Raw genomic sequence first — 23,794 nt, 5'->3', positions numbered from 1 at the left:
AAATTAACACTTCAAATATTTCTGAACATTTTAACAGTTTAAGAATAAGTTAGTATGTAAATTTCAGGTAAAACTCCTACATAAAGTTTAAAACCTGTTCAGTTTTAGCCTCTTGTTCAGACAATAACAGGAGGGATGAATCACAGTTTTGACTTTTTATTGCCAGCCAATTCAAGCCGCAGCCTGGAGGTCTTGGGTTTGTGCATGCTTCCTACTACCGGCTCTTGCCATGGCGATGACGAGGGTGAGGAAGCCGCCCACGGTCCAGACACCCGCTACAGGCAACACGACGGTCCACAATACACCTGGAGATGGGGAAGAAACGATACAGCACCACAATATGAGTAGGTGTCATTTATGAAATATCATAAAGCATAGTGACTGCTTGCTCACTGGATGCAGGTTTTCGTGGTGTTTCAATTCTGATGGGCCCGTACGATAAAAGCCCCTGTGGAGGATCTGCTCGCAGTGCTTCCCTCTTGGAGATGGAATTGCAGTTCTGTAAAGAAAGCAAAGTTTCTTGTAAAGACCGTCCATAGTGAATAAGCGAGGACATTAAAAAGAGCTGACAGGTTTGCAGGACTCTGCGTCATCCGGGTCGCAGAGCTGCACGGTGCAGTGCAGGTAGAACTCATGGGGCGCTGCCGTGAAGCGAAACATTTCAAAGCTGTAGTGGAGGGTAGTGCTCTGCCCGTTCAGGCCAAGTTGCTCCTCGCTCAGATTGTGGAAGGACACCGTGTTGTCGTTCACACACCTGAACAAAAAAAAAAAAAAAAAAAGTCAGCACAAGATTTCTACATTCTAAAGAGGAAAAAGTGCTAAAGGCTGAGATGTTTTAACCCGTTGGAAAGCAGGCTGTGTTCCAATCCCACAGAGTCATTGGCTTGCCGACTCTGTGAGGCCCAACAGTCGTTAATGCGGAGGAGGAAGAAGTCTGCGGGCTCCGTCACCGTCACCTCCACAAACACCTAAACGAAACATAAAGAACATTTAAAAACGCAGCGCTATTTTATACAGCAACCATAAAAATACCTTAGCTCCAAGCTCGATGGTGGGGGCGCTGGTGAAGGGTTGAGTGTAGCTGTAATCCGTGTACAGCTTCATCTGGATGATGGCCTCCAGCGAGTCCACACGAACCATCGCCTCGCTGTCAAAGCACACTTGGACTTTAGTTTTTTGACCACCATTGCTACACAAGCCGTACGTTGTCCTGTAGAAGAAGACATGTATACTTACCTGATGATGGGGATGACCTCAAAGGGCAAGCTGATACTTGTGACGACTGGAAAGATGCAGGTGAAATCCAGCTTAATGACTGGATTTCTAATGATATTCCCAGTAGACCGAGGCTCAGTTTGAAGACTCATTGTGTAGATGGCATGAGTAAAGTTTTTCTATTTAAAAAAAAAAAAAAGAAAAAAAAGCAGGAAATGGACATAAACGTATCGTACTATTCCACACAAATTAGAGGTAGACGTCGCAATGCAGACTCACCTCAAGCGGCTTTCCCCCGCAGTTCATATATTGATCTTTGGTTACCTTGACCATGTAGTACGGAACGTCGTCGATAACTTCCCTGGCTGCTCCGCACTCAGGATTGGGAAGATGCAAAGACGTGACCGGTGCGTTGTAATACAAGAAAAACGCTTCGGTTGCTCTGAGTCCCATGAAGTCTTTAGTGCACAGGACTCTCATGTGTGCATCTGAAAATAGAAAACAGTTGAATTTCTAATCCATATGTAGGTTAAAATATGGAAAATTAAGTTAAAACATTTATATTTTAGCTGTATAAAATATATTCATTGTTTTTTCGAATGTCAAAAAACAAAATGGCTTCTGGGCGCACTTTGGACCATAGACGCCGCCATATTGGATGTGTAAAGACTGCTGTAGATGAATACAACTACAGTACTTATAAATTTAAGTTGATACCTTCCCTTTATACAATCACACACAAACTAATATACTTGGGAAACGTACCACCTAAACATTTAAGTCGGGGAAATACTTGGAAATCAAGTACTTAGTGACTTAATGTATGTTTGACTACTCGTGTACAGGTAGACTTGGCACATCCAATATGGCGGCCACGTTGACGCATCGCAGCAATGGGCAAACCCGCTCGATGCGTTAACAACACGTAATAAAGTGAGTGAATAAAGTTGATTTTTCAACACTTAGCCCTTACCTTTATCACAGTGGTCATCATAAAATCCTTGCACACACTTGCAGGAGTTCTTGTCCTCAGAAAGGATACATTTCGTGGGGTTGGTACAAAAGTCCACATCGCAGACTCCTGTTCCCACACAAGCACAATTAACACTTTTATATTAATTTAGTCACAATTTATTTCAATTTACCTGCCACTTGACGGTACGCGAAACCGAGCAGAAGCAGGAGCAGGACACTTAACTGGAATGGAGATAAAAAAATAGTGAAAAGTATTTCGTGCCAATTAGCTTCCAAAAGAGGTTACAAGTTAGCTTAGCATCCGTACTCACCTTACAGTCATTTAAAGTCATGGCTGTGTTTCTTTTTTCCAGTAAAATCATATATGGCTTAGTAAAGCTCTTATTTGCAGTCAAACAGGCCGTGTGGTTGAGTGGTCGGTGTCTGCGTCACATTAAGTTTTCCAATTAAAAACACCTGCTGGCGGCCATGGAGGGAAACCTAATCAAGCTAGCTTCACTTCCGGTTTTTATAGCCTGCTTTCTTCTTGGCCTCCTCGTTCTGGTTGGCTTTTTTACACAAAATAATCATATTGGATTTGCTACACTTAGATTCTCTTATAAATATGTTTCATTTTTTGTTACTGTTTTTGATTTATTATTTAAAAATATATATTTGAGGTAGCGTTTGCTGTTATTTCGGAGTAATTTCCATTTTCACCACTAGACGTCGCTGTTACGTCAATTGAGTCTGCATGCAATGATCAGCTGTATCTCATTTTGCATGATGATTGTGTGCGATACCACTGATTTCCGTTACAATTCGATACTGAGTAAAATTCAGGATCGATACCAATACTTTATGCAAATGCAGAAAAAAATTAAAATGATGTTTGAAACAAAAACAAATGAACAAGTGTAATAATAAAGCATTTTAAATGAATTATTTTTTAATACCTACTATCCATCCATCATTTTGGATGCTCGTCCTCATTTGCGTCGCAGGGGGGAGGCGGGTCTTACAGTGCAAGACCACAAGCTGCACGTCTGTGTTGTAGGAAATGACGACGTTCCAAGAAAAATACAATAAGTGGGCCACATTGTGTCACAGAACCGGAGGCTAGAGGTCATCCTCATCGTTCGCCTCCCGACTGTTTCTGACAGGAGCGCAAGAGGTCGCCGACAGCGGAGGCCGAGTGATTGATGAGGGAGCCTTTCACACAGAAAAGGTGAAAGTTCAAACCCGAAATAGAGACGCATGATCCAACACAAGCGATCCTTTTTCTCCTCACTCTTCTGGCAGCCTTCTCGATATTCATGCAATATTCATGTGCAGTTCTTCTGGAGTTAAGCCAGCCCGCACTTGAAAAGGGCGAGAAGATGGTAGACGACGGCTGATCAACTCACTTTGAGTGTTTACAGGAGCTGACGAGACACAGTCATTTTTACAAAGCATAGATTACAGAGAATAAAGTCATACATTTACCAAAAAAATAAAAACCCGTAAATTTATGACATGTACAAAGTCATAAATTCACATGGAAAAAAGCTTGTAAATTTACAATGAGAAATAAAGTTGTAAATTTACAAGAAAAAGTCACAATAAGAATAAAGTCAACAATTTGCAGAGAAAAAATTAAAATTTGCGATAATAAAGTCGTAAATTTATGGTGAAAAAAAGTGTACATTTGAGAGAAATAATTGTTGTAAATTAATTAGTAAAATGTAGTACATTTCCAATAAAAAAAAACTAAATTTGCAGAAAAAAATATACATTTGCAATAATAATGCGGGAAATCTACGTGAAAAAAAAGTTATAAATTTGCAAGAAAAAGTTGTACACTTCAGATAAAATAGCCGTAAATTTGCAGGAAAAAAAATGTGCTTTTGCGATAATGTCGGAAATTCATGGGGGGAAAAAACGGTCGTAAATTTACAATGAGAAATAAAGTTGTCAATTTGCAGGGAAAAAAAAATAAAATTTGCGATGATAAAGTCGTAAATTTATGGGGAAAAAAAGGTGTACATTTGAGAGAAATAAGTGCTGTAAATTAATTAGTAAAATGTAGTACATTTCCAATAAAAAAACTCTAAATTTTCAGAAAAAAATATACATATGCCATAATAATGTGGGAAATCTAAGTGAAAAAAAGTCATAAATTTGCAAGAAAAAGTTGTCGCGAATTTATAAAAACTAAAAAGTTGTACACATCAGATAAAAAAAAAAACGTAAATTTGCAGAAAAAAAATTACTTTTGCGATAATGTTGGAAATTCACTTGAAAAAAAAAATCATAAATTTGCGAGAAAAAGTTGTTGTGAATTTATGAGTAAAAAGTTGGAAACTTCAGTTAAAAAAAGCCCTAAATTTGCAGAAAAAAATATACATTTGCAATAATAATGTGGGAAATCTACGTGAAAAAAAGTTATAAATTAGCAAAAAAAAGTTGTTGTGAATTTATGAGTAAAAAGTTGTACCCTTTAGATTTAAAAAAAAAGTAAATTTGCAGAAAAAAAATTCTTTTGCGATAATGTTGGAAATTCACTTGAAATAAAAAGTCATAAATTTGCGAGAAAAAGTTGTTGTGAATTTATGAGTAAAAACTTGTACACTTCAGATAAAAAAAAAACGTAAATTTGCAGAAAATAATTTACTTTTGTGATAATGTTGGAAATTCATTTGAAAAAAAAAGTCATAAATTTGCGAGAAAAAGTTGTCGTGAATTTATGAGTAAAAAGTTGGAAACTTCAGTTTAAAAAAGCCCTAAATTTGCAGAAAAAAATATACATTTGCAATAATAATGTGGGAAATCTACGTGAAAAAAAAGTTATAAATTAGCAAGAAAAAGTTGTTGTGAATTTATGAGTAAAAAGTTGTACACTTCAGATAAAAAAAAACGTAAATATGCAGGAAAAAAAAATATTTTTGCGATAATGTTGGAAATTCACTTGGAAAAATAAGTCATAAATTTGCAAGAAAAAGTTGTACACTTCAGTTAAAAAAAAACATACATTTGCAGAAAAAAAATTACTTTTGCAATAATGTTGGAAATTCATTTGAAAAAAAAAGTCATAAATTTGCGAAAAAAAGTTGTTGTGAATTTATGAGTAAAACGTTGGAAACTTCAGTTAAAAAAAAGCCCTAAATTTGCAGAAAAAATTTGGGATAATAATGTGGGAAATCTCCACGAAAAAAAGTCATAAAATTGTGAGAAAAAGTTGTTGTGAATTTATGAGTAAAAACTTGTACACTTCAGATTAAAAAAAAAACCGTAAATTTGCAGAAAATAATTTACTTTTGCGATAATGTTGGAAATTCACTTGGAAAAAAAGTCATAAATTTGCAAGAAAAAGTTGTACATTTCAGTTAAAAAAAAAACATAAATTTGCAGAAAAAAATTACTTTTGTGATAATGTTGGAAATTCACTTGGAAAAAAAAATGTCATAAATTTGCAAGAAAAAACTGCCATAAATTTACAACTAAAATGTTGTAAATTTACAATTAAAAAAGTCATAAATTTACAAGTAAAATGTTGTAAATTTACAATTAAAAAAGCCATAAATTTACAAATAAAATGTTGTAAATTTACAATAAAAAAGTCAAAATATTACGAGAATAAAGTCTGGAATCGACAAGAATTTAACTTGAATGGAATTATTCAAATTAGATGTGAAACATGTCAGACGGACAAGAGAGCATCACGTTTGCTTCATCCAAGCTTTTATTGATAACGTGGCAGCAAACCAGATCAGAGAAGAAGGTCTTTTGGTTCCCGTGAAGTCGTCTTCAGCATGACGATGACGTGACTCGTTGCCGGTCGCTAAGTGGTGCGGTGCCACCCTGGTGTTGTGAAATAGCCGGCTTGTCGGAGGTGTCTGTCATCGGCCTGATTCACAACACCAGCTGGGGCACACACACCTGAGGGACACGTCCTCCTCTTCTTCTTCTGCTGCCGATGCGGGACAATTGAAGCCAAGGAAGGAGATGAGGAGTCGAGGTCGGATTGGAAGTGTGGAAATACAGCAGAACGGCCTGAATTGAACCTTCCATGTGTGCACAGTATGTGGAGCACCGACAGAATGGGCCTCCATCTGTCTTCTCTCAGGCCACACTGAAGGACAGAGTGGGGGCCACACATAATAGCAGAACGCAGAGGGTGGTGGTGGGGGGGGGGGGGGGGGGGGGGGGGCGCTTGTCAAGATGAAGGCTGTTTTTTGTCCATTCATCTTCACATCTTCACACATCCTGCTTGAACACGGCCTCAATGCGGTCGGAACGTATTCTCTCCCCTCCGAGGAACAACCATGGTCATGTCGACACAACCCCCGCCCCCCCCCCCCTCCCCTCCAGGCCGACCGGCGGCAAGGATGCACTGAAGCAGGGACGCCCAAATGCTGCTTTTTTTTTTTTTTTTTTTTTTTTTATATTGGCCCGCGACACATTCGACAACTAAAAACAGCATAAATGGAAAAATAAGCAGTCATTTTACAACAATAAAAAATATAATGTAATTTTAAAAATTCCTAATTTTATAACAATGAGGAAAAATAACATAATTGTATTAGCATAAAGGTAAAATATTAAAGAAAAATATGAGAAACATGCCACAAATAAGTTTAAATTTTTTCAAAAATGTCAACAGGGATAAAGACATATTATGATAAGAAAATATAAAAAAAAGGAGGAGTTGAAATTGTTGGAAAAAAAAAGTTAAGTCAAAATATTAAGAAAAATATGAGAAACATGCCACAAATAAGTTTACATTTTTTCAAAAATGTCAACGGGGATAAAGATATATTATGATAAGAAAATACAAAAAAAGAGGAGTTGAAATTGTTGGAAAAGTAAAAAAAAAAAAAAAAAAAGTTAAGTCAAAATATTAAGAAAAATATGAGAAACATGCCACAAATAAGTTTACATTTTTTCAAAAATGTCAACAGGGATAAAGACATATTATGATAAGAAAATATAAAAAAAGAGGAGTTGAAATTGTTGGAAAATTAAAAAAAAAAAAAAAAAGTTAAGTCAAAATATTAAGAAAAATATGAGAAACATGCCACAAATAAGTTTACATTTTTTTCAAAAATGTCAACGGGGATAAAGACATATTATGATAAGAAAATAAAAAATAAAAAAAAAGAGTTGAAATTGTTGGAAAATTAAAAGAAAAAACAAATAAAAAAAAAAGTAAAGTCAAAATATTAAGAAAAAAGTCATATTCTAATTTAAGGAGAATAAACATCATTTTAGTTGAAATATTAAACATAAAAAAACTTGTAATATGAGAAAACAAGAATTGTTTAATTTAAAAATAGGCAATTTTTTTTCGCAGAAAAACACCTCATTCACACCATTTTTAAAAATAAACAAAAATTTTACTAATTTATGTCTTTACGCTTCACTGATAATGTTCTTTCATTCAGCTTAGAGATGTCGTATTTTATTTGGTGATACTTGAACACACCATAGTTGTTGTTGAGATGATACCTTTTTTTGTTGTTTTTTTTGTCTGAAAATAGACAAATTTTTTTTTTTCAAAGAAAACTTGCCATTCACGGCAAATTGGTGGTGGGTCATCTCGATTTTTTTGACAGATTTTTTTTTTTTTATTTAATTCTAGATGGGCGTTATATGGATATTTTTACAATATCGATATTTTTATATCGGGGTATGAGTTTTTGGTCCATATGGCCCAGTCCTGCATTTAATAGGTTTTAGCAGTTATTAATAATAAAAAGATGATGAGTGCAACGTGACAGGTTATGGGTGAGGATTTGGAATGGTGTAGAAAAGTGAGGGAAAAAAAACCCAAATAAAATATATAAAAATACATAAAAAAACAAAGAAAAAAGAAAGTAATAATTTTTTTTATTCCAAATAACTGCTGATACAAATATGAAACATCACAATGAGCGTGAAAATAAAACAAAATCCAAATAATAAATGTTTGCCTTATGAAAAGAAGATGATGGGTAAGATGAGGGTTGCGTCACCAAAATGTCCTCCGCTGGTACCAATATGGCGACGCCTCAGTTCATCAGTAATTCCATCTGCACCAGTCTGGCGTTGGTGTCTCCGGCCATGTTGTACGGAATCATGCCGGCGAAGGTGATCAGGGCTCGGGCTTGGCTGCGTAGCTGCTGTGATGACAAGACATCAAAGATGCTTTACGCGAGGAGAGGCGATTGCGTGCTTGAAAAGTGTTTTCCTCATTTCTTCTTCCTTGCATGTTTACAACCGTAAAGGACGTCCCATAAAATGGCGTCATGAGCGTGTCCTCACCGTGTCTCGGTCGTCTAAAGTCCTCTGCGTGCGTCCCTGAGTGGACGCCGGCGCCCCCTTCAGGCGCTTGTACTGAGTGAAGAGGATGTTCATAGAAGCGAGTAACACCTCCGACAAGTTGTGACGCACCTGAACGGGAGGGCGAGGGGATGAAGAAAGAGGACTCGAACCATGACTGAAGTGGAGTTTTTTTTTTTTTTTTTTTTTTTTTTAATTTTTCTCCTCTCACCTCGTCGCTGAAGTTCCTGAAGGCCGCCACTCTCTCCTCCACGCTTTCCTGGCTGAGGGGCAGAAGTTTAAGACGCTCCATCACCTGCACAAAAAAAAAAAAAAAAACAAACCCGTAAATTTACAATATGTACAAAGTCATAAATTCACATGGAAAAAAAAGCTAGTAAATTTACAAGAAAAAGTCACAATATTATAAATAAATTAATAAATAAAATAAATTTATTAAAAGTCGTCAATTTGCGAGGGAAAAAAATAAAAAAGTGTGATAATAAAGTCGTAAATTTACGGTGAAAAAAAGGGTACATTTGAGAGAAATAAGTGCTCTAAATTAATTAGTAAAACGTAGTAAATTTCCAATAAAAAAGCCCTAAATTTGGAGAAAAAAATATACATTTGCAATAATAATGTAGGAAATCTATGCGAAAAAAAGTCATAAATTTGCCAAAAAAAAAGTTGTACACATCAGATAAAAAATTTACATAAATTTGAAGAAAAAAAATGTAGTTTTGCGATAATGTCAGAAATTCACAGGGGGGGAAAAAGTCATAAATTTTTTTTAGTGAATTTATGAGTAAAAAGTTGTACACTTCAGATAAAAAAAAAGTAAATTTACAGAGAAAAAAATTTACAGAGAAAAAAATTTACTTTTGCGATAATGGCGGAAATTCACGGGGGAAAAAAAGTCATAAATGTGCGAGAAAAAGTTTTCATTAATTTATGAGTAAAAAGTTGCACACTTCAGATTAAAAAAATATGTAAATTTGCAGAGAAAAAAATTACTTTTGCGATAAAGGCGGAAATTCACAGTAAAAAAAAAAGTCATAAATTTGCAAGAAAAAGTTGTCGCAAATTTATAAAAAGTTGTACACATCAGATAAAAAAGCTGAAAATTTGTAGAAAAAAAATTTGTTTTGCGATAATGTCAGAAATTCATAGGAAAAAAAAGTCATAAATGTGAGAGAAAAAGTTTTTGTGAATTTATGAGTAAAAAGTTGTACACTTCAGATAAAAAAAAATGTAAATTTGCAGAGAAAAAATTACTTTTGCAATAATGGCAGAAATTCACAGGAAAAAAAAAAAAGTCATAAATTTGCAAGAAAAAGTTGTCGCGAATTTATAAAAAGTTGTACACATCAGATAAAAAATTTACGTAAATTTGAAGAAAAAAAATTACTTTTGCGATAATGTCAGAAATTCACGGGGGAAAAGAGTCATAAATGTGCGAGAAAAGGTTTTCGTGAATTTATGAGTAAAAAGTTGTACACATCAGATAAAAATCTGTAAATTTGTAGAAAAATTTTTTTTTGCGATAATGTCAGAAATTCACAGGGAAAAAAGTCAAATGTGAGAGAAAAAGTTTTCGTCAATTTATGATTAAAAAGTTGTACACTTCAGATAAAAAAATGTAAATTTACAGTGAAAAAATTACTTAAAATGCGATAATGTTGGAAATTCACAGGAAAAAAAGTCGTAAATATGCGAGAAAATTTTTTCGTCAATTTATGATTAAAAAGTTGTACACTTCAGATAAAAAAAAATGTAAATTTACAGTGAAAAAATTACTTAAAATGCGATAATGTCGGAAATTCACAGAAAAAAAAGTTGTAAATATGCGAGAAAAAGTTTCATGAATTTATGAGTAAAAAGTTGTACACTTCAGATAAAAAAAAATGTAAATTTACAGAGAAAAAAAATACTTAAAATGCGATAATGTCGGAAATTCACAGGAAAAAAAGTCGTAAATATGCGAGAAAATTTTTTGTGAATTTATGATTAAAAAGTTTTACACTTCAGATAAAAAAATGTAAATTTACAGTGAAAAAATTACTTAAAATGCGATAATGTCGGAAATTCACAGGAAAAAAAGTCGTAAATATGCGAGAAAAATTTTCGTGAATTTATGAGTACAAAGTTGTACATTTTAGATAAAAAAAATGTAAATTTACAGAGAAAAAAAATACTTAAAAATGCGATAATGTCGGAAATTCACAGTAAAAAAAAAAAAAAGTCAAATTTGCAAGAAAAAAACTCATAAATTTACAAGTAAAATGTCGTAAATGTACAATAAAAAAAGTCAAAATATTACGAGAATAAAGTCTGGAATTTACAAGAATTTAACGAATTTAAAGAATTTAACAATGACAAAAAAACACCGCTACCGATGGGCGTTACCTCCAAGTGGGTTTCCATTGGGTGAGAACCTGCCCAATTGGCTCTTTTGATGCTAAAGGTTCCCCACCCCTGAACTAGACAGCAGTTCTAATTTAATAAGAAGAACTCTACTTGGGTTCCGGTTGCTCCGGAAGCACTCACATCGTACGCTTTATCCACATGACCTGCGTGGTACTCGTCAAAGAAGGTCATGAGGTCCAAGAGAAGATAAAAAGTGCTGTCCACAAACTTGTCTCCAGCTATTCCTTGAGATCGATACCTACAAGAGGAGAAGAAGTTCTTTGAGGTGCTTGATTGGTTCAAATGTTTGTCGTGTTTTTGTCCTGACCTCTCGGCGATGGCGATGGCGGTGTTTTTTAGCCTCTCCTTATTGGACTGAGGAGCGCTGATGTGGGCAATGACGGGACTCAACAGCTTGTTCATGAGCTCCAAGACCTTGTCTGGGTTCTTCAAAAGGAAAAAAAAAAAAAGGATGAGTAGCAACCTGGTGGTGACTCTGGAGGAAGCGCGTTGACGGTGAAGGTGCGCTCACCTTGGCTAGCTCGTACAGTCGGACCGCTTCCTCGAACAAACCCTTGTTCTCGGCCTCCAAGGCTACTTTGCTAATGATAGCTCTGGTGTCTCCTGCGAACTTATCGATGACTCCAGGCTGGAGGAACATTAATGACTCTTGAATCTAGCTTCATGGTGACATCATCTACTTCTTCTTCTTCTTCTTACCTTCCTGCTCCCGTCTTTCTCCAGTCTTCCCAGCAGCATGTCAAACTGGTCAAAACAAAAAGAAAACATTCCTTGTCCGATCATTGAAGAACATTTCATCAGTGGGTTACGAGTAGTTAGCGCGCAGACGTCACAGCTAGGAGACCAGGGTTCGATTCCACCCTCGGCTATCTCTGCGTGGAGTTTGCATGTTCTCCTTGTGCATGCGTGGGTACTCCGGTTTCCTCCCACATTCCAAAAAAAAAACATGCTAGGTTAATTAGCCACTCCAAATTGTCCATAGAGTGTGAATGGTTGTTTGACTATATGTGCCCTGTGATTGGCTGGCCACCAATCCAGTGTGTACCCCGCCTCAAAAAATTTAGTATTTTTGTAATTAGAGCATAGAAAACCTGTTTATGACTTTGTATATACATGTTTGTTTTTTCATCATTATTAGAGTCAGTGAGACATATATAACACCCCTATAGTCACCATTCCACTTAGATTATTCTTTGCTAATGCGTACGTTATACGATCACTACAGGGACACGAGAAACGGCCACGGATTTAAGTGTAGCATGCTAGCAAGCTAACTCATTAGCCTGCAATGTTTTTATTCTAAACTTAAATGCTTGTTTTGCTTTGGTTTACATACGTTGGGAAGGATTAGAGCATAGAAAACCTGTTTATGACTTTGTATATACATGTTTGTTTTTTCATCATTATTAGAGTCAGTGAGACATATATAACACCCCTATAGTCACCATTCCACTTAGATTATTCTTTGCTAATGTGTAGGTTACACGATCACTACAGGGACACGAGAAACGGCCACGGATTTAAGTGTAGCATGCTAGCAAGCTAACTCATTAGCCTGCAATGTTTTTATTCTAAACTTAAATGCTCGTTTTGCTTTGGTTTACATACGTTGGGAAGGATTAGAGCATAGAAAACCTGTTTATGACTTTGTATATACATGTTTGTTTTTTCATCATTATTAGAGTCAGTGAGACATATATAACACCCCTACAGTAGTCACCATTCCACTGAGATTATTCTTTGCTAATGCGTAGGTTACACGATCACTAGAGGGACACGAGAGACGGCCACGGCTTTAAGTGTAGCATGCTAGCAAGCTAACTCATTAGCCTGCAATGTTTTTATTCTAAACTTAAATGCTTGTTTTGCTTTGGTTTACATACGTTGGGAAGGATTAGAGCATAGAAAACCTGTTTATGACTTTGTATATACATGTTTGTTTTTTCATCATTATTAGAGTCAGTGAGACATATATAACACCCCTATAGTCACCATTCCACTTAGATTATTCTTTGCTAATGTGTAGGTTACACGATCACTACAGGGACACGAGAAACGGCCACGGCTTTAAGTGTAGCATGCTAGCAAGCTAACTCATTAGCCTGCAATGTTTTTATTCTAAACTTAAATGCTCGTTTTGCTTTGGTTTACATACGTTGGGAAGGATTAGAGCATAGAAAACCTGTTTATGACTTTGTATATACATGTTTGTTTTTTTCATCATTATTAGAGTCAGTGAGACATATATAACACCCCTATAGTCACCATTCCACTTAGATTATTCTTTGCTAATACGTAGGTTACACGATCACTACAGGGACACGAGAAACGGCCACGGCTTTAAGTGTAGCATGCTAGCAAGCTAACTCATTAGCCTGCAATGTTTTTATTCTAAACTTAAATGCTCGTTTTGCTTTGGTTTACATACGTTGGGAAGGATTAGAGCATAGAAAACCTGTTTATGACTTTGTATATACATGTTTGTTTTTTCATCATTATTAGAGTCAGTGAGACATATATAACACCCCTACAGTAGTCACCATTCCACTTAGATTATTCTTTGCTAATGTGTAGGTTACACGATCACTACAGGGACACGAGAAACGGCCACGGATTTAAGTGTAGCATGCTAGCAAGCTAACTCATTAGCCTGCAATGTTTTTATTCTAAACTTAAATGCTTGTTTTGCTTTGGTTTACATACGTTTACATAATCAGGAGTGAAGATATGGAACTCACCTCTCGACTTTCAATAACGAGTTCGCTGACGCATCGCATGAACATGTTCTCCCCCTGGCTGTCCTTCTCATTACTGCAATATTACACACAGTGTACGTACATTAGAACGCTATACTGCATATCGTGTTAAACAGGAGTGAGTGATTATTATTATTATTATTATTACCGTAAGAAGTAAAAGTACTGCAGGGCTTCTCGTGGATCGGTGGACTCAAACTTGCGCGTGTAGAGCATGAGCAGGCGGATGAAGTTGAGGCGCCGTACGGTGGGAGGGTCACCGGGTTCTTGGCTCACTGTACGGCGACACCAGTTGGAGACCAAAATTGTATCCATTGTTAGCAGTTTTTTTTTTTTTTTTTTTTTTTTTTTTTTAAACAACTCACGCAGCTGAGCGCTTTGTCCGGACGACTTCAGCAACAGTCGCAACTCGTACAAGACCAGCGCCACGTGTACGGCATGACTGCGTAGTCGCTCCACGCGGAACAGGAAGGCCACAGCCGCCTCAAACTGAGCTGTGAGGAATAACACCTGGAAGTACAGGAAGGGTTGCTGGCTCGCCGAGAAGTGGGATTCTCCTGGTGGAAATATTAAAAAAAAACACAATATAACTGGTGGCTTCTATTCTTTTTTTTTTTTTTTTTTTTTAAATGCACTTTTCTGCTCAAAAAAATTTTAGGGCGTCAATTTTTGACAAAAAACGTAAGGGGTTAGGATGTCGTTTTTTTCAGTTTTTTTCAACTTGCTTCTAATGCACTTTTTTGCTCAAAAAAACAGGGGAAACCTCACACACACACACTCAACAGGGGCCCCAGGAGCACCCAAAAATTGCATAAAGATGCCAAAATGTTAGGTCGTCAATTTTTGACAAAAAATGTAAGGTATGTCGTTTTTTTCATTTTTTTTCAACTTGCTTCTAATGCACTTTTCTGCTAAAAAAAAAAAAAAAAAACAGGGGGAACCTCACACACACTCAACAGGGGCCCCAGGAGCACCCAAAAATGGCATAAAATGCAAAATTTTAGGGCGTCAATTTTTGACAAAAAACGTAAGGGGTTAGTATGTCGTTTTTTTCAGCTTGCTTCTAATGCACTTTTCTGCTAAAAAAAAAAAAAAAAACAGGGGAAACCTCACACACACACACACACACTCAACAGGGGCCCCAGGAGCACCCAAAAATTGCATAAAAATGCCAAAATGTTAGGGCGTCAATTTTTGACAAAAAGCATATGTCATTTTTTTCAGTTTTTTTCAACTTGCTTCTAATGCACTTTCTGCTAAAAAAAAAAAAAAAAAAAACAGGGGGAACCTCACACACACTCAACAGGGGCCCCAGGAGCACCCAAAAATGGCATAAAATGCCAAAATTTTAGGGCGTCAATTTTTGACAATAAACTTTTTTTTCTGTTTTTTCAACTTGCTTCTAATGCACTTTTTTGCTCAAAAAAACAGGTAAAAACCTCACACACACACTCAACAGGGGCCCCAAGAGCACCCAAAAATGGCATAAAATGCCAAAATGTTAGGTCGTCAATTTTTGACAAAAAATGTAAATATGTCGTTTTTTTCATTTTTTTTCCAACTTGCTTCTAATGCACTTTCTGCTAAAAAAAAAAAAAAAAAAACAGGAGGAACCTCACACACACTCAACAGGGGCCCCAGGAGCACCCAAAAATGGCATAAAATGCCAAATGTTAGGGCGTCAATTTTTGACAAAAAATGTAAATATGTCGTTTTTTTTCAGTTGTTTTCAACTTGCTTCTAATGCACTTTTTTGCTAAAAAAAATAAAAAAACAGGGGAAACCTCACACACACACACACACACACACACTCAACAGGGGCCCCAGGAGCACCCAAAAATGGCATAAAATGCAAAATTTTAGGGCGTCAATTTTTGACAAAAAACGTAAGGGGTTAGTATGTCGTTTTTTTCAGCTTGCTTCTAATGCACTTTTCTGCTAAAAAAAAAAAAAAAAAAAACAGGGGAAACCTCACACACACACACACACTCAACAGGGGCCCCAGGAGCACCCAAAAATTGCATAAAAATGCCAAAATGTTAGGGCGTCAATTTTTGACAAAAAGCATATGTCATTTTTTTCAGTTTTTTTCAACTTGCTTCTAATGCACTTTCTGCTAAAAAAAAAAAAAAACAGGGGGAACCTCACACACACTCAACAGGGGCCCCAGGAGCACCCAAAAATGGCATAAAATGCCAAAATTTTAGGGCGTCAATTTTTGACAATAAACTTTTTTTTCTGTTTTTTCAACTTGCTTCTAATGCACTTTTTTGCTCAAAAAAAAACAGGTAAAAACCTCACACACACACTCAACAGGGGCCCCAGGAGCACCCAAAAATGGCATAAAATGCCAAAATTTTAGGGCGTCAATTTTTGACAATAAACTTTTTTTTCTGTTTTTTCAACTTGCTTCTAATGCACTTTTTTGCTCAAAAAAAACAGGTAAAAACCTCACACACACACTCAACAGGGGCCCCAAGAGCACCCAAAAATGGCATAAAATGCCAAAATGTTAGGTCGTCAATTTTTGACAAAAAATGTAAATATGTCGTTTTTTTCATTTTTTTTCCAACTTGCTTCTAATGCACTTTCTGCTAAAAAAAAAAAAAAAAAAACAGGGGGAACCTCACACACACACACACACTCAACAGGGGCCCTAGGAGCACCCAAAAATGGCATAAAATGCCAAATGTTAGGGCGTCAATTTTTGACAAAAAATGTAAATATGTCGTTTTTTTTCAGTTGTTTTCAACTTGCTTCTAATGCACTTTTTTGCTAAAAAAAAAAAAAAAAACAGGGGAAACCTCACACACACACACTCAACAGGGGCCCCAGGAGCACCCAAAAATTGCATAAAAATGCCAAAATGTTAGGGCGTCAATTTTTGACAAAAAGCATATGTCATTTTTTTCAGTTTTTTTCAACTTGCTTCTAATGCACTTTCTGCTAAAAAAAAAAAAAAAACAGGGGGAACCTCACACACACTCAACAGGGGCCCCAGGAGCACCCAAAAATGGCATAAAATGCCAAAATTTTAGGGCGTCAATTTTTGACAATAAACTTTTTTTTCTGTTTTTTCAACTTGCTTCTAATGCACTTTTTTGCTCAAAAAAAAACAGGTAAAAACCTCACACACACACTCAACAGGGGCCCCAAGAGCACCCAAAAATGGCATAAAATGCCAAAATGTTAGGTCGTCAATTTTTGACAAAAAATGTAAATATGTCGTTTTTTTCATTTTTTTTCCAACTTGCTTCTAATGCACTTTCTGCTAAAAAAAAAAAAAAAAAAAACAGGGGGAACCTCACACACACAACAGGGGCCCTAGGAGCACCCAAAAATGGCATAAAATGCCAAATGTTAGGGCGTCAATTTTTGACAAAAAATGTAAATATGTCGTTTTTTTTCAGTTGTTTTCAACTTGCTTCTAATGCACTTTTTTGCTAAAAAAAAAAAAAAACAGGGGAAACCTCACACACACACACACACACACACTCAACAGGGGCCCCAGGAGCACCCAAAAATTGCATAAAAATGCCAAAATGTTAGGGCGTCAATTTTTGACAAAAAGCATATGTCATTTTTTTCAGTTTTTTTCAACTTGCTTCTAATGCACTTTCTGCTAAAAAAAAAAAAAAAACAGGGGGAACCTCACACACACTCAACAGGGGCCCCAGGAGCACCCAAAAATGGCATAAAATGCCAAAATTTTAGGGCGTCAATTTTTGACAATAAACTTTTTTTTCTGTTTTTTCAACTTGCTTCTAATGCACTTTTTTGCTCAAAAAAAACAGGTAAAAACCTCACACACACACACTCAACAGGGGCCCCAGGAGCACCCAAAAATTGCATAAAGATGCCAAAATGTTAGGTCGTCAATTTTTGACAAAAAATGTAAGGTATGTCGTTTTTTTCATTTTTTTTCAACTTGCTTCTAATGCACTTTTCTGCTAAAAAAAAAAAAAAAAAACAGGGGGAACCTCACACACACTCAACAGGGGCCCCAGGAGCACCCAAAAATGGCATAAAATGCCAAATGTTAGGGCGTCAATTTTTGACAAAAAATGTAAATATGTCGTTTTTTTTCAGTTGTTTTCAACTTGCTTCTAATGCACTTTTTTGCTAAAAAAAAAACAAAACAGGGGAAACCTCACACACACACACACACACACTCAACAGGGGCCCCAGGAGCACCCAAAAATGGCATAAAATGCAAAATTTTAGGGCGTCAATTTTTGACAAAAAACGTAAGGGGTTAGTATGTCGTTTTTTTCAGCTTGCTTCTAATGCACTTTTCTGCTAAAAAAAAAAAAAAAAACAGGGGAAACCTCACACACACACACACACACTCAACAGGGGCCCCAGGAGCACCCAAAAATTGCATAAAAATGCCAAAATGTTAGGGCGTCAATTTTTGACAAAAAGCATATGTCATTTTTTTCAGTTTTTTTCAACTTGCTTCTAATGCACTTTCTGCTAAAAAAAAAAAAAAAAAAAAACAGGGGGAACCTCACACACACTCAACAGGGGCCCCAGGAGCACCCAAAAATGGCATAAAATGCCAAAATTTTAGGGCGTCAATTTTTGACAATAAACTTTTTTTTCTGTTTTTTCAACTTGCTTCTAATGCACTTTTTTGCTCAAAAAAACAGGTAAAAACCTCACACACACACTCAACAGGGGCCCCAAGAGCACCCAAAAATGGCATAAAATGCCAAAATGTTAGGTCGTCAATTTTTGACAAAAAATGTAAATATGTCGTTTTTTTCATTTTTTTTCCAACTTGCTTCTAATGCACTTTCTGCTAAAAAAAAAAAAAAAAAAACAGGAGGAACCTCACACACACTCAACAGGGGCCCCAGGAGCACCCAAAAATGGCATAAAATGCCAAATGTTAGGGCGTCAATTTTTGACAAAAAATGTAAATATGTCGTTTTTTTTCAGTTGTTTTCAACTTGCTTCTAATGCACTTTTTTGCTAAAAAAAATAAAAAAACAGGGGAAACCTCACACACACACACACACACACACACTCAACAGGGGCCCCAGGAGCACCCAAAAATGGCATAAAATGCAAAATTTTAGGGCGTCAATTTTTGACAAAAAACGTAAGGGGTTAGTATGTCGTTTTTTTCAGCTTGCTTCTAATGCACTTTTCTGCTAAAAAAAAAAAAAAAAAAAACAGGGGAAACCTCACACACACACACACACTCAACAGGGGCCCCAGGAGCACCCAAAAATTGCATAAAAATGCCAAAATGTTAGGGCGTCAATTTTTGACAAAAAGCATATGTCATTTTTTTCAGTTTTTTTCAACTTGCTTCTAATGCACTTTCTGCTAAAAAAAAAAAAAAACAGGGGGAACCTCACACACACTCAACAGGGGCCCCAGGAGCACCCAAAAATGGCATAAAATGCCAAAATTTTAGGGCGTCAATTTTTGACAATAAACTTTTTTTTCTGTTTTTTCAACTTGCTTCTAATGCACTTTTTTGCTCAAAAAAAAACAGGTAAAAACCTCACACACACACTCAACAGGGGCCCCAGGAGCACCCAAAAATGGCATAAAATGCCAAAATTTTAGGGCGTCAATTTTTGACAATAAACTTTTTTTTCTGTTTTTTCAACTTGCTTCTAATGCACTTTTTTGCTCAAAAAAAACAGGTAAAAACCTCACACACACACTCAACAGGGGCCCCAAGAGCACCCAAAAATGGCATAAAATGCCAAAATGTTAGGTCGTCAATTTTTGACAAAAAATGTAAATATGTCGTTTTTTTCATTTTTTTTCCAACTTGCTTCTAATGCACTTTCTGCTAAAAAAAAAAAAAAAAAAAACAGGGGGAACCTCACACACACAACAGGGGCCCTAGGAGCACCCAAAAATGGCATAAAATGCCAAATGTTAGGGCGTCAATTTTTGACAAAAAATGTAAATATGTCGTTTTTTTTCAGTTGTTTTCAACTTGCTTCTAATGCACTTTTTTGCTAAAAAAAAAAAAAAAACAGGGGAAACCTCACACACACACACACACACACACTCAACAGGGGCCCCAGGAGCACCCAAAAATTGCATAAAAATGCCAAAATGTTAGGGCGTCAATTTTTGACAAAAAGCATATGTCATTTTTTTCAGTTTTTTTCAACTTGCTTCTAATGCACTTTCTGCTAAAAAAAAAAAAAAAACAGGGGGAACCTCACACACACTCAACAGGGGCCCCAGGAGCACCCAAAAATGGCATAAAATGCCAAAATTTTAGGGCGTCAATTTTTGACAATAAACTTTTTTTTCTGTTTTTTCAACTTGCTTCTAATGCACTTTTTTGCTCAAAAAAAAACAGGTAAAAACCTCACACACACACTCAACAGGGGCCCCAAGAGCACCCAAAAATGGCATAAAATGCCAAAATGTTAGGTCGTCAATTTTTGACAAAAAATGTAAATATGTCGTTTTTTTCATTTTTTTTCCAACTTGCTTCTAATGCACTTTCTGCTAAAAAAAAAAAAAAAAAAACAGGGGGAACCTCACACACACAACAGGGGCCCTAGGAGCACCCAAAAATGGCATAAAATGCCAAATGTTAGGGCGTCAATTTTTGACAAAAAATGTAAATATGTCGTTTTTTTTCAGTTGTTTTCAACTTGCTTCTAATGCACTTTTTTGCTAAAAAAAAAAAAAAACAGGGGAAACCTCACACACACACACACACACACACTCAACAGGGGCCCCAGGAGCACCCAAAAATTGCATAAAAATGCCAAAATGTTAGGGCGTCAATTTTTGACAAAAAGCATATGTCATTTTTTTCAGTTTTTTTCAACTTGCTTCTAATGCACTTTCTGCTAAAAAAAAAAAAAAAACAGGGGGAACCTCACACACACTCAACAGGGGCCCCAGGAGCACCCAAAAATGGCATAAAATGCCAAAATTTTAGGGCGTCAATTTTTGACAATAAACTTTTTTTTCTGTTTTTTCAACTTGCTTCTAATGCACTTTTTTGCTCAAAAAAAACAGGTAAAAACCTCACACACACACACTCAACAGGGGCCCCAGGAGCACCCAAAAATTGCATAAAGATGCCAAAATGTTAGGTCGTCAATTTTTGACAAAAAATGTAAGGTATGTCGTTTTTTTCATTTTTTTTCAACTTGCTTCTAATGCACTTTTCTGCTAAAAAAAAAAAAAAAAAAACAGGGGGAACCTCACACACACTCAACAGGGGCCCCAGGAGCACCCAAAAATGGCATAAAATGCCAAATGTTAGGGCGTCAATTTTTGACAAAAAATGTAAATATGTCGTTTTTTTTCAGTTGTTTTCAACTTGCTTCTAATGCACTTTTTTGCTAAAAAAAAAACAAAACAGGGGAAACCTCACACACACACACACACACACTCAACAGGGGCCCCAGGAGCACCCAAAAATGGCATAAAATGCAAAATTTTAGGGCGTCAATTTTTGACAAAAAACGTAAGGGGTTAGTATGTCGTTTTTTTCAGCTTGCTTCTAATGCACTTTTCTGCTAAAAAAAAAAAAAAAAACAGGGGAAACCTCACACACACACACACTCAACAGGGGCCCCAGGAGCACCCAAAAATGGCATAAAATGCCAAAATTTTAGGGCGTCAATTTTTGACAATAAACTTTTTTTTCTGTTTTTTCAACTTGCTTCTAATGCACTTTTTTGCTCAAAAAAAACAGGTAAAAACCTCACACACACACACTCAACAGGGGCCCCAGGAGCACCCAAAAATTGCATAAAGATGCCAAAATGTTAGGTCGTCAATTTTTGACAAAAAATGTAAGGTATGTCGTTTTTTTCATTTTTTTTCAACTTGCTTCTAATGCACTTTTCTGCTAAAAAAAAAAAAAAAAAACAGGGGGAACCTCACACACACTCAACAGGGGCCCCAGGAGCACCCAAAAATGGCATAAAATGCCAAATGTTAGGGCGTCAATTTTTGACAAAAAATGTAAATATGTCGTTTTTTTTCAGTTGTTTTCAACTTGCTTCTAATGCACTTTTTTGCTAAAAAAAAAACAAAACAGGGGAAACCTCACACACACACACACACACACTCAACAGGGGCCCCAGGAGCACCCAAAAATGGCATAAAATGCAAAATTTTAGGGCGTCAATTTTTGACAAAAAACGTAAGGGGTTAGTATGTCGTTTTTTTCAGCTTGCTTCTAATGCACTTTTCTGCTAAAAAAAAAAAAAAAAACAGGGGAAACCTCACACACACACACACTCAACAGGGGCCCCAGGAGCACCCAAAAATTGCATAAAAATGCCAAAATGTTAGGGCGTCAATTTTTGACAAAAAGCATATGTCATTTTTTTCAGTTTTTTTCAACTTGCTTCTAATGCACTTTCTGCTAAAAAAAAAAAAAAACAGGGGGAACCTCACACACACTCAACAGGGGCCCCAGGAGCACCCAAAAATGGCATAAAATGCCAAAATTTTAGGGCGTCAATTTTTGACAATAAACTTTTTTTTCTGTTTTTTCAACTTGCTTCTAATGCACTTTTTTGCTAAAAAAAAACAGGTAAAAACCTCACACACACACTCAACAGGGGCCCCAAGAGCACCCAAAAATGGCATAAAATGCCAAAATGTTAGGTCGTCAATTTTTGACAAAAAATGTAAATATGTCGTTTTTTTCATTTTTTTTCCAACTTGCTTCTAATGCACTTTCTGCTAAAAAAAAAAAAAAAAAAAAAACAGGAGGAACCTCACAGACACTCAACAGGGGCCCCAGGAGCACCCAAAAATGGCATAAAATGTCAAAATTTTAGGGCGTCAATTTTTGACAAAAAACGTAAGGGTTTTTTGTCGTTTTTTTCAGTTGGTGGCTTCTATTCTGAACGCATCAGAGTAAAGTAAATAGCACGTTAGCACATCAGTTGCAATGAGCACAGAGGACGGAAAAACACTATCTGCTTTACATCAATCTGTGCATGAGCACAATTAAAAAAAATAATCCTAAAAAAAATCCCGGGTGCCTAATTTGTTCCACGTGACCAGCGGGATCTCCACGGTTTACCGTTTGACATTGTCACCACGGCGACCAGCATGTAAAGTCCAAGACTTTTGAAAACATGTCCAGGTACTTAGTCATCAAGTTTACTTTTTAATTACGACGCTTAATCCCCTTGCTGCCTTCCAGTTTGCGGCACAGAACAGGGTGGACTATGTCAGCCATTTTATAGCCTTATCTCACACTGCCAGCGCTTTAGTTCAAAAAGCACCGAGCGTATGAGAGACGGGAGGAGAGAGAGCGATGTCGAGGAAAAAAAGGATGAGGGAGGAGAGATAAATGGATGTCGGAGAAAGAGCAAATGTAAAATTGTGTGTGTGTGGGGGGGGGGGGGGTGTAAAAAAAAAATAAAAAAAGGAGAAATAAGAGGAGGGAAGACAACAGAACGAGTGTGAGAGGGAAAAAAAGGAGGGATAAAGGAGAAAGGCAGAAACCAAGAGGAGGTCCCGCTGTGAAGCAAGATGGAGGACAAGAGGGAACGCGGTGCCAGGCAACGGAGGGAGCCGAGGGAAAACGGAATGAGGCTCGAGGCTGCGGTTTCCCGCTGAGCGGAGACGTTGAAGACTATTGAGTGCAACCGACAGTCTTATCGGAATGCAGCAGGATCATTTTGTGCCGACAGCAAGGGGAGCAAAATATGAGGATTTGCTTATTTAATAACTTTTAGAAGAGGTGTAAACATTCATGGGTGATTCTGTTAACGGACTTGACGGTTGTTCCTGAACATACCATAGTCCTCCAGGAGTTGTTTTTGGAGCTGTGGCAAGGTTAACCTGTCCTGAGGGGAACTGCTGCCATCGTCGTCGAAACACACTTGATTCAGCTGCCGGGAGAAAGAAATATGGAATACGAAATTAAATTAAAATAAAATAAAAATAAAAATGCACCAAGGTGAGAGGCGTGTAAAACACACACAATTCCAGGGGCGTCACACAAAAAAAAAAAGCAATAAAAAATTTCTATTTATGGCAGGGGTCTCAAACACGCGGCCCGCGGGCCAAATGTGGTACGCAGGACACTACTTTGAGGCCCGCGCAAGTTTGATACGGATGCCGTATGGTATCATGTACCCGGAAAAAATGATTACGTTTGATTCATGTTCATGTTAAAGGTTAAATAACTG

The 23,794-nt window shown here is 36.6% G+C and overlaps 2 protein-coding genes across 3 annotated transcripts in view; both read right to left on the bottom strand.

Moving 5' to 3' along the window:
• Positions 1-140: 140 nt before the first annotated feature.
• On the bottom strand, positions 141-2,686 carry zpd (zona pellucida glycoprotein d). The gene is made up of 10 exons (XM_058088161.1): positions 2,502-2,686; positions 2,361-2,412; positions 2,189-2,296; positions 1,495-1,703; positions 1,237-1,394; positions 1,033-1,147; positions 841-968; positions 571-754; positions 394-499; positions 141-305 (listed from the first exon to the last, which is right to left on the bottom strand). Exons 1-10 carry the CDS (start codon positions 2,550-2,552, stop codon positions 172-174), a joined length of 1,245 nt encoding a protein of 414 aa, XP_057944144.1. The 5' UTR covers positions 2,553-2,686; the 3' UTR covers positions 141-171.
• A 5,332-nt stretch (positions 2,687-8,018) lies between these two features.
• The window catches only part of nup93 (nucleoporin 93), a 43,651-nt gene continuing 27,875 nt past the window's right edge, over positions 8,019-23,794 (bottom strand). Inside the window, exons 12-22 of one of the 2 annotated variants that reach the window (XM_058088152.1) lie at positions 23,401-23,494; positions 13,997-14,188; positions 13,780-13,906; positions 13,614-13,686; positions 11,575-11,619; positions 11,387-11,503; positions 11,183-11,301; positions 10,996-11,113; positions 8,681-8,764; positions 8,452-8,580; positions 8,019-8,309 (exon numbers count right to left, since the gene is read on the bottom strand). In XM_058088152.1, coding sequence (XP_057944135.1) covers positions 8,199-8,309; positions 8,452-8,580; positions 8,681-8,764; positions 10,996-11,113; positions 11,183-11,301; positions 11,387-11,503; positions 11,575-11,619; positions 13,614-13,686; positions 13,780-13,906; positions 13,997-14,188; positions 23,401-23,494 — 1,209 coding nt within the window. In that variant the 3' untranslated portion in view covers positions 8,019-8,198. The remainder of the gene's footprint in view (positions 8,310-8,451; positions 8,581-8,680; positions 8,765-10,995; positions 11,114-11,182; positions 11,302-11,386; positions 11,504-11,574; positions 11,620-13,613; positions 13,687-13,779; positions 13,907-13,996; positions 14,189-23,400; positions 23,495-23,794) is intronic. The other variant, XM_058088153.1, reaches the window with a different exon arrangement.

The sequence above is a fragment of the Doryrhamphus excisus genome, chromosome 11 (genome assembly GCF_030265055.1).
Source record: "Doryrhamphus excisus isolate RoL2022-K1 chromosome 11, RoL_Dexc_1.0, whole genome shotgun sequence".
Lineage (NCBI taxonomy): Eukaryota > Metazoa > Chordata > Actinopteri > Syngnathiformes > Syngnathidae > Doryrhamphus > Doryrhamphus excisus.
The sequence above is the reverse complement of the archived record's forward strand: the minus strand, read 5'-3'. Positions and strand labels throughout refer to the sequence as shown.

Excerpts from the sequence above, each read along its gene's own strand:
- zpd (XM_058088161.1), bottom strand. The coding sequence starts at position 2,552 with ATGATTTTACTGGAAAAAAGAAACACAGCCATGACTTTAAATGACTGT. Across the intron at positions 2,297-2,360 it reads CGCGTACCGTCAAGTGGCAG|GAGTCTGCGATGTGGACTTT; the intron begins GTAAATTGAAAT and ends GTGTGGGAACAG. Across the intron at positions 1,395-1,494 it reads GCGGGGGAAAGCCGCTTGAG|AAAAACTTTACTCATGCCAT; the intron begins GTGAGTCTGCAT and ends TTTTTTAAATAG.